At 53.0% G+C, this 10694-nt stretch overlaps 1 protein-coding gene across 2 annotated transcripts in view; it reads left to right on the plus strand.

Moving 5' to 3' along the window:
• SLC6A11 (solute carrier family 6 member 11) overlaps nt 1-10016 on the plus strand; it is a 124945-nt gene extending 114929 nt beyond the window's left edge. For both annotated transcript variants that reach the window (XM_074033775.1, XM_005547816.5), the window contains 4 exons: nt 2024-2126; nt 3390-3490; nt 4348-4518; nt 7482-10016. In XM_074033775.1, coding sequence (XP_073889876.1) covers nt 2024-2126; nt 3390-3490; nt 4348-4518; nt 7482-7634 — 528 coding nt within the window. In that variant the 3' untranslated portion in view covers nt 7635-10016. The remainder of the gene's footprint in view (nt 1-2023; nt 2127-3389; nt 3491-4347; nt 4519-7481) is intronic.
• Nucleotides 10017-10694: the final 678 nt, after the last annotated feature.

Raw genomic sequence — 10694 nt, forward strand, 5'->3', positions numbered from 1 at the left:
CCAGATGACCTGGGTTCAATCCTCAGCCCTTGACTAGCTGGCTGGATGACCTGCAGCAGGTGTTGTCGCTGCTTCGTGCCTCAGTTTCCCCATGTGAACAGTGGAGATAACACTAGTGCCTGCCTTGTAATTGCACTGTGAAGGACCAACTGGATGAAGACACAGGAAGCGGTTAAACAGCCTGCTGCTTGCTGAATGCTGCATTGAGGTTTCTTTGTTCCTTTGTGAAGTATGATGTTCATGCGAGGGGAACAACTGGAGGTGGGGGCAGGTCTTAGGTATTAACTCAGAAAGCCAAGCCCCGCACTCCCCAGAGAGGTGCCTCAGACCTGCTCCTGACCCCCACAGACCAGAATATTCACTGTAGTTGTCACAGATGGGAGAACCCCGGCCAGACATGGCCCACTCAGAGATCCATTTTGTTTCCCCCTCACTGTGTTTTTTAAAAACACGAAGTTGCCAACAATTATAACAGAAAAATTTCCCATAAAAATCTGTATTTCTGGTGTCTTCCAGAAAATCTGCAGATCTGGCCTCACAGCTGCATTCCCCAGCAACTGCCCTCCAGAGGTGTGTAGCTAGATGGGGCCCGTACTCTCCAGTTAGCCACGGTCCCCACCACTCCCTGGTACCACACCCAGCCCCCTTTTCTCAGTCGTATCATCTGTCTGGCCTTGTGGGCATTGAGATATTTCTCCCTGTCTAGTTGAAGACATGAACGAGTCCCATGGTGTGTGGTCTGTGAGTGACAGGAGGAAGCAGGCCCAGGGCACCCTGGGAGCACAGAGGGGAAGCAGAACTCCAAGGAAGTCCCCATGGAAGACACACGGGAGGCTCTCCAGGTTTCATTCCAGCCCCCTAATGCACTGTCCTGGTATTCAGACTATCCCACCCCACCTGATCCTTCCTAGCTCTTTGACACTTTCATTTCCTCTGAATTTGACTGTATCCCCTAAGGATCCTCATTGTATTGTAAAGATTTTATTTAGAGACCCCCACTCTCCCTACATCTGCAGCTGGTGTCCTCTCCCCTCTCCTCCCTCCTAGAAAACCTTCCCAGATTACCTTGGTCAGCTGAGCTTACACATTCTAGGTCATCACTAAACTCAATCGTCACGGATTTGTATGCTACAGAGCTGGCCTATGGTCATTTCTTCATCCCGTGAAGATGGACCACATACTGCCTGTGTGCCAAGCCCTGGGCCAGAAACTGGGACCCAACCCTGGGCAAAGCCAGCTGGACTCCCCCACCCATGGAGATCACACTCCACAGGATTTAACTTACATTTATCACCCCCTACTGTGCACCAGCCCCGCTCCCCTCCTTTTTTAGTTGAGTCCACAAAACATGCTGTGAAGGCCCAAAGAAAGAATGAGGCCGTCAGAAAGGGCTTCCTGAAAGAGGTGGCATTTGATCTGAGCTTTGAAGGAACTTAGCAGGTGAAAGGGAATAGCATGTGTAGAGGCACGAAGGTGAGGCTGTCCCTTGGTCTGTCCAGGAGGGGCTGCGGGAAGGGAGATGAGGCCAGTGAGGAGGGCAGCAGCCCTGACTGGCAGGCTGAAAGGAGCCAAAGGGTGACTTTAAACTGCCACGTGTTTGGTTGGACTTGCACGTTTCAGAGAAAGGTTCCTCCGAAAGCTGGCATGTAGACGGATTGGAGAGGGTGAGGCCGGAGGCAGGGAGGCCAGTCAGGAGGCTGTTATAGCCATCCAGGTAGGGGTGCTGAGCCTCCCCCATCTCGATTTTCTGTGTAGTCTCTGGCCCTTGGGGAGCTGGGAAGTGAGGGGCTGAGATAAGACAAACCATCTGCAGTCCCAGCAGCCCCCAAAGGACAGGAAATTAGGGGGCACCCAGATGGGAGGGTACAATTTTCAAACTGGGGAGACTAGGGAGAAACTGATTCCTGGCAGTGGTAGCCACAGAGCAGAGAGAGGGACCTTCCTGAGGCCAGCTGGCTGACCCTGATCTCCCGTCTGTCCATTCACCTCCCATCCGTCTGTGTGTCTGTCCCCCGACCTACAGGGTGGCATGTACATCTTCCAGCTCTTTGACTCCTATGCTGCCAGTGGGATGTGCCTTCTCTTCGTGGCCATCTTTGAGTGCATCTGCATTGGCTGGGTGTATGGTGAGTAGCAACCAAGCCCGTCCACACCCCAGCTGCCCACCGGGTGCCCAGGATCCTGGTGCTTGGACTCTGGTGGGCTCTGGTTCTCTGTGGCTTGTCTTGGTCTATACTGGCCTCTTCTTTCTCTTCAGGGATTCCTTGGCCCTTTCCCACTGTTGGGAGGCCTCCTGCTTTCACACCCTGCAGCACAGGAAGGGGTTCAGGGCTCAGGCACTATGATCTTGGGCCAGTTCTTCTGCCCTTGAGACTCAGTTTTCCCCTTTGTAAAATAACAGTAGTCATCAACATGTCTCCAAGTAGGAGAAAGTGTAGTCGAGCAGCAGCCTGCATGGTGCCTGGCCTTCCATAGACAACCACCTCAGGTCCTCCTGCTCCCCAAGCCCAACAAGTGGGTGAGGGTTGCTGGGCTCAGTGATGGTCACTCCTGCCATGAGTGTGGCTTGGGAATGGATGCCTCTGCAGGCCCCTGCTCTGTAGCAGCCCTGCCAGGCCCCTGCCTTCGAAATCCTTATCCCCTTTTCAGGCTGCCTTGCAAAGCTGCACCCATGGGCACAGGCTCTGGCCTTGGCCAGGGAGCAGCCTCATTGCTATCCCAGTGCTGCCGTGTGACCAGGAGCACACCACTTCCCTTCTCACACCATCCCCGGCCGGGCGCAGTGGCTCATGCCTGTAGAGTCCTAGCACTTTGGGAGGCCGAGGTGGGCGGATCATGGGGTCAGGAGATGGAGACCATCCTGGCTAACATGGTGAAACCCCATCTCTACTAAAAATACAAAAAATTAGCCAGGCGTGGTGGCAGGCACTTGTAGTCCCAGCTACTCGGGCGACTGAGGCAGGAGAATGGCGTGAACCCGGGAGGTGGAGCTGGCAGTGAGCCGAGATCGAGCCACTGCGCTCCAGCCTGGGCGACAGAGTGAGACTCCGTCTCAAAAAAAAAAAAAAAAAGAAAGAAATCCTCATCCCCACCCCTGATTGCCTTGCCTCCAAAGGGATCACCTTCCACCTTTCTCCCAGCAACTCATCATTTCCTAGGCCTGAGGCCAGGAGAGCTGTCTCCAGTAGTGGGCCAGCATCCCTCCTGCTGCTTTTTATTCTGAAACCTCACACATGTAACATCCTGGTCGTTATTTAAGCAATACAAAGGTTCCTGCGGCAGTTTTTCTGTCTCAGGCTGGAGAACGCAAACACTCCTAGCCATTCCCCTGACTCATGTACAAAACTTCTCTGGGGTGTGTATGTGCCCATCTGATTTATTCCGGACAGGAAGCAACCGGTTCTATGATAACATTGAAGACATGATTGGCTACCGGCCACCGTCGCTCATTAAGTGGTGCTGGAAGATCGTGACTCCTGGGATCTGTGCGGTAAGGGCCCCACCAGGAGCCACCTCCAGCCATCTACCCACCCACCTACCCCCCAACCCACGTTTCCACTCCGCAGCCCCCAGCCTGGCCGAAGCTGGACCTGAGGAGGTTGATGTCCCCTGGTTCAGGTTGCTTTGCAAAGCCGCACCCATGGGCACAGGCTCTGGGCTTGGCCAGGGAGCAGCCTCATTGGGATCCCAGTGCTGCCGTGTGACCAGGAGCACACCGCTTCCCTTCTCAGGACCTCAGGTTCTGCATAGGCAAATCAGGCACTGGATCTGCCTCGGAGGGCTGAGGACTATGTGGGGAACAAAGACCTGTCCCTGTCTTGTTGTTAACCATGAAGGCAGCAGAGCTGAGGGTGACATTGGGGCTCATGCTCTGCCCAAGACCGGACCACAGCAGGGCCTTTCTGAGCAGACATTTAATTAAAAAACGCCCAATCACTCATCCCTTTATTGGCACTGGATGTAACTCAGCATCTTCACAGACCTTGGTAGTTCTGAGAAGCAACTTTGAAACCAGTCTCAAGGAGTAACTAGAAAAAATAAAAATTCCTAACTGGGCAGAGGCTGGGGAAGAGGCTCCTGGGGGTGGGGAGAGGTTCTCACAGCCCAGCGAGGTCCCAGAACCCAGGGCCGAGTTCCCTGAGCATCTGTTGCCTGTGGGATGGGGCTCCAGCCTGCTGTGCCTCAAGCTCACTGTGGTCCTGGCAGGGCCTCACCTTTCACGGCTGTGAAATGGGGCCAGCCTCCTCCCCTGCCAGCCTCCTGCTGGTCTGCCTGGGCCCGAGACCCCTCATGGCCTAGCAGGGCTGAGGGCCCATCCCCCAGGCACCTGCCCCCATCTCTCTGCAGGGGATCTTCATCTTCTTCTTGGTCAAGTACAAGCCACTCAAGTACAACAATGTCTACACCTACCCAGCCTGGGGCTATGGCATTGGCTGGCTCATGGCCCTGTCCTCCATGCTCTGCATCCCGCTCTGGATCTGCATCAAGGTGTGGAAGACACAGGGGACACTGCCCGAGGTGAGACTGCCCCAGGAGGGCTGGTGCATGTGGGCAGGGTTCGCACCTTGGGTCCCAGTTTCCTCATCTGCACGGTGCGCGATGACCATGTGCCCATCTGCCTCGGCGGGCGCTGTGGCAAACTCCTCTCTGACCAATGCTTATCAGCATGGTTGTGCCCAAGGTGTCTCTGTGAGGTCTTTTGGCTGAGCCAGTTTCTAGGAGCCAAGCCTCTGTCTTCCTGTCTGTAAAATGGGATAACTGCAGTATCTAACTTATAGAGGCTGTGAGAACTCACTGAGTTCATATAGGAAAAGCCCTGGGATCCTGTCCTGGACCAGAGGGTAACAAGTGTTAGCACTGACTGTTCTGTGAATCCCAATCATTCTGACGTGTCACCCTGCCAGGCTGTCTACCTGCTGTATCTCCTGCCATCCTCAGAGCAAACTGGGGCGACAGGCATCATTTTCTGTAGTTAGCAGGTAGAGGAAACAGGTTCAGAGAAATCAGGTCACTTGCCTGCGGTTACACAGCCAACAGTTAGCAGATCACATTGTTAAAGACAATTTCATCAAAGTAGATTTTAGATATCCTAAAATTAACCCATTTCAGCTATACGATTAAACAATTTTTAGTAATGTTCCACAATATGCGGTCATTGTCATGAATCCATTTTAGAATACTTCCATCATCCTAATAAGAGTCCTCATGCCCATTCACCGTTAACCCTTGTTCCACCCCCAGACAACCACAGATCGACTCAGTCTCTGTGGATTTGCCTACCCTGGATGTTTCCTGTCACTGGAGTCCTACAGTGTGTGGTCCTTTGTCAGCAACTGAATCGTTACCGAGCCCATCTTACTCCAGAGCGGCACTCCCTATTCACTCTCCTTCCCTACCGCTGGCAGCGGTTTGAGTGGGTTTCTGCTTATTTAGTATACAGCACAGGGTGTTTGTTGTGTGCCAGACGCTGTTCTAAGCAGTTTACAAATACTAAGTCATTTAATCCGCATAGCAGTCCTGGGGGGGTGGAGATTCTTTTTGTCTCCATGGATGAGGAAACTGAAGTACTGAGAAGTGAAGCAACTTGCCCAAGGGCACACAGCTTCTGAAGGATACAGCAGAGACTCTGACATGTGTGATCCTGTCCCCTGAGTTTTGCTGCCTCACCTTCTTCTGCTGGACCGGTTGCACTCTACTGTGCGGCCCTGTCTCTGCCCCAAGGCCACACCCCAGGGACTGCAGGAGTTGAACTTGGCCACCTGGGAGGCGATGGGGAGTGGGGGTATGCACAGCCAGAATGCAAGCTCCAGCTCAGAGGCAGCTACACCCAGCCCACCTGCCTGCCCACTGAGGGGCCCGGGCTCCAGAAATAGCCATGCATCCAGCCAGAAGGAGCCAGCCACTAAGGAAGGTCTCTTTCTCAAGCTTGCTCACGCCCCAGAGCAAGTCAGGCTCCTTGGCGCCTGTAGGTCGAGGGCAGTTGGTTAATTCTGATCTCAGGCCAAACATGTCCAGAGGGGAGCTGACCTGGGGCCTTAAAACCTTGACCACTGGAAGGCCCCTGCCCAAACTTCCAGATGATCTTTTGGTGTTCAGAAATGCCTGGTGTTGCCTGCTAAATCCTCTAGAGATCATCTCAGGCCTAGTGTGCGGGGGAAAGCAGGAGAGGGAGCATTCTTTCCTAAGCCCCCTCCATCTCCCTGAGCTCACACACCTGCCAACGTGGACAGCAGGGTTTATTAAAGAGGGAATTCTTTGGAGGCATCAGACCCAGTTTCCAGGTCTTCCTCACCAAGAGTCCTTGTGCCAGGTAGTCCACTACCCTGAGCCTCAGTTCCCACAAAGCTGCTGCTGGGGGATGGGAGGGATCTAGAGGGGAAAATGAGGATAGAGGTGCCTCAGAGAGGTGCTCTGAGGATGCATCCTACTGAATGGAAGGTAACATGGTGACCCCACTCAACTAATCTGATCCTTATACTAACCCCGGAAGGCAGGTACCATTATTATCCCCCTTTACAGATGGGGAAACTGAGGGACAGGGGGTTAAGCTTCTTGCCCTTGTTAAATGGTAGAGCCAGAACACAAACCCAAGCGCCTGGCTTTGGAACCCATGCTGTAGCCCCAGATCTGTGCCAGAGTCTGGGGCACAGTGTGCCCCAGCAGGCACAGCAGGATCTGAAAGAGAAGGCAGAGCCTTGATCCTGAGAAACCAGCCACCCAAAAGGCTTTGCAGCCTTCCTTGGGAAAGGGTTTATGCCCAGAAAGCACCCCCTAAATCCTAGCTTGGAGTCTTCTCCCAGGAAACTTGGGGAGTGCAGATGAAGCGGAGGGATAGGGGCCTGAGGCAGGGCCACATCTGGTCTGAGGGGCAGGGCCGTGGGACAGGAGTCTGCATCCATCAGAGCTAGCCACCTGGTGCTGGCTGCTTTGCAAGGCGGCCTGAGGCTGTGAGCCTTGGGCTTTGTGTTAATGCTTCTACCTTTGAGCACAGCTGGAGGAACACACAACACACGCTACACCTTCCCCACATGATGGCACCCCTTCCATGGGAAACGCACCCAGGTATCCAGCAATTGTCCTGTAAACAGCCCTGGAGATGCATTCCCACCCAGTGATTCACACCCCAGCTTCTCACTGTCCCCCAAGGGCAGGCACGAGGCAGGGACCCTGATGACAGCTCTGAGTCCCAGCCACCTTTCCTAGCCAGGTGTGAGGCTAAGTACTTTAGCCTCTCCTTACTCTTGACCTAATGCCAGGAGTAGGGACCTCTACCGTCCCCATTTTCCAGAGGAGGAAACTGAGACCCAGGGAGATTGTTCATCATCGAGGGCAGAGCTGTAAGAGGCCAAGCTGGGGCCCGGACCTTAGTCTGAGAATTCTTCAGCACCCAGGTGTCCCCCGTGTACTTGGGAGAGGCCAAGGCAGACCCTGGACCCTGGCAGCTAATCACTCAGATCTTTCCCTCCTCTCCAACCATCCAGAAACTTCAGAAGTTGACGACCCCCAGCACAGATCTGAAAATGCGGGGCAAGCTTGGGGTGAGCCCACGGATGGTGACAGTTAATGACTGTGATGCCAAACTCAAGAGCGACGGGACCATCGCAGCCATCACAGAGAAGGAAACGCACTTCTGAGCGGCCGCCAGCCACCTGGGGCTCTTCTTCCTTTCTTCCCCCCATGTGTGTAAATGAATTCCTGAACCCCATGCTTCACCTAATGGTAGGGGCTTGCTTGTTTTGCACAGGATTTATTAACAAGTTAATTTTAAGGTGGCCACTGTACACTGCTCTAAAGTCATATCCCCTCCCCGCCCCCAGTCATCATGGAAGTAACCACTACAAAGAGATAACACTGTACAGTGACTGCCAGATCTTCTGTCCTAGGGCAGTTTTAATCAATGTTTTCTAGGGATTAAGAAGAAGTGTATAATATTGTAAAACTTTTTTTACTGGGGTCGTGGGCCAGGTGGGGTGGGGAGTGATGGCTGTCCTCCTCTGTCAGCCTTTTAATGACTGTTCTGTGTCCCATGTTTGTCTCTGACCATCCGCAGCCGCCCCTCCTCCATACCCCAGGGTATGGCCCCAAGCTGGGGCCCTGCTTGTGTTTATCCTCGGCTGCTGTCTTCCCAGTAGTTTTCCTTCAAACGTTCCCTTTCCAAGGGACACTGGGTTTGCAGACAGCAAGGCTATGTGGCAGAGAAGAAAAGGTTCAGCAGACTCAGGACTCCTGGGCTGGAGACCCCCCTCTGCCCTGATCCCATGAAGTGACCTTGGGCACTCCCTTTCCCTCCCTGGGCCTCAGTTTCCCCATCTCCCAAATGGGAGGAGGAGCCGGATTGGGTTATCTCTTAGGGATTCTCTTTGTGTGCCTTGCTGGCTCGCAGACCTGCCATGGACCTTGGCTTCCTCTGAAGACTTGCAGGCAATAATCTCTGCCCTCCCAGTTGTACCTCCTCCCCACCTGCTTATTTAAAATCAAGTTTATTGTAGAAATGGTGCGGTGTTGATGTGTGTTTTCCCTAAAACTCTAATTTCATCTCATCTGTGGGTAGCCCTGCTCTCTGGACACCAGTGGGTCCTCAGCCCCCATGGCGGGGGCTCCTCTGTCTGGCCTGCCATTTTTTCCTGGTCAGCTGCTCTTAGCCCCGGCTCTGCCTCTCCACCCTTGGCAGGGCTGGCTGGAGTTGCCTTGGGGACTGATATTCTGGGTGGGGAAGCAGCCATCTATTCTTGCAGCCACCCCAGCCAGGATCTATGTCTTAGGACCTTCCTCCGGCCTTCCATGAGAAGGAGCCACAGTGGGGCCTGGTTTCCTCCTAAGGCCCTTCTCTATCCCAGGCCACCTCTTCTCCCTCCTCTTGTCCCCTAACGTCTGCCTACCACCATCCTCCCTCTCAGTTCTCTCCCATCCTTGCCCCTGGTTCAGGAGCCATTCTACCTGCTCCTGTGGCCAGGCGCAAGGCTACAGGTGCAGTCACCTGTTCCCTGCCACCTTCCCTCCCTTCTTTGGCAGAGAGAAGTGTCAGCTCTCACTGGAGGGAAGACCTGGGCATCCCGCTGGCTCCTCCCTCCATGGGACCTGGAGTCTGGCACTGCTCCCCAGCCAGCCTGGCTGCAGAACTCTCTGGCTGATACCGTTCTTCTTTTTTAATTGGACTTCATATCAAGCCTCTACCTTGGTTTCTGAGCTATATGAGGGTGGGGAAGGCACCCTCTTTCTTCTTTCTGTAGGTTCCCAATACTGTTTGGTGGAAATGTGGGCTTTCTCTAAACCAAGGCTTTAGTTTCCTGTAAGGGTCCTCTGTGTTTGATTCACCCAAAAGTCTACAAACCCCCAGCGTCTCTGCTCTGGCCAGCCCCGATCTGAAGCCTGTGTCTGCTGAGAGATGCCCAGTGCCCCACTGGGCAGGACAGGAAGCCTAGCCTGGGCCCCCTGTGCACACAGCTCAGGCCTGCCCAACTTCTTATGGGCAAGCTACCATCCCACTCTCATCTCCCTGAGCTGTCTGGTTCTGCGGACCCAGGAAGGGCCAGGCTGGGGCCCTGCTTGTGTTTATCCTTGGCTGCTGTCTTCCCAGTAGGCCCCGGGCAAGGAGGCTTCCCACTGCTGCTGCTACAGGTTCTCTACACCAACTCTCATGGATGCACAGATCCCTGTGGTCCGCCTTCGCCGACACACACATATCGTACATGTGGCTGTTAACACTTGACTCACTTAACACTACTCATGGGGCAGGGCGGAGGGTGGATTGTTGTTTTTTGTTTTTTGTAATTTCCTACTAGTATTTGGGTAACTTTGGGGGCGGGGAGGGCAATGTTGGGGCAGGGGAACATGTCATTGTGATGACTTTTTTGATATTCATTAGAAACAATACATCCTTTCTGAGATATTTACAATATTATTAAAAAATGAAAAAGGTTGTACTGTTTTGCATAATGAACATTTTTATTGGGCATTCAAAGGGTACAAGATTGTCTGCTTACTCATTTTTAAAAATTAAAGAAATGAACACTCAATGTGGCTATTCCTAGCAAGGTGGTATTCGTTGGGTTTTTTGTCCTGTTTTTATTCCCTCCATGATATGCCTGCAAAACCCTCCTGGATCCCTGTGTGGAAGTTGCAGTCTCAACTCAGCACTATAGATTAGAAACAAAGGCAGTGGTGTTTTAGGAGCCCAGACTTCTTTATGTTCTTGTATTTACCATTTGCCTAGTATGTGCTAGATGCTTTACAGAAGTTGTCTTTTTAATCCTTACAACAACTCTGTAAAATAGGTACTTCTCCACTTTATTTATGTCTTGCTTTATTTGTTACTTCCCCTATTTTACAGATAGCCATCTATTCTTGTAGCCACCCCAGCCAGGATCTATGTTTTAAGACCTTCCTCCAGCCTCCCATGAGGAGGAGCCCCAGTGGGGCCTGGTTTTCTCCTAAGGCCCTTCTCTCCCCAGCCACCTCTTCTCCCTCCTCCTTACAGTTAGGGGATTTTGAGGCACAGAAAAGTCAAGCAATTTGCCCGCAGTCACACAGCTAGTAAACATCAGGACCAGAAAGAGCACTCAGGTGTGTCTAACCCAAAGGCCCTTTCTCCTGACCACAGTGCCTTATTGTTTCTCATGCTGTGAGGCCTAAAGAAAGCAACAGCTCCCTCACAGTGGTGAAAATAGCTGCCACAAAACTTATGCTTGTGTCCT

This window comes from Macaca fascicularis, chromosome 2 (assembly GCF_037993035.2).
Source record: "Macaca fascicularis isolate 582-1 chromosome 2, T2T-MFA8v1.1".
Lineage (NCBI taxonomy): Eukaryota > Metazoa > Chordata > Mammalia > Primates > Cercopithecidae > Macaca > Macaca fascicularis.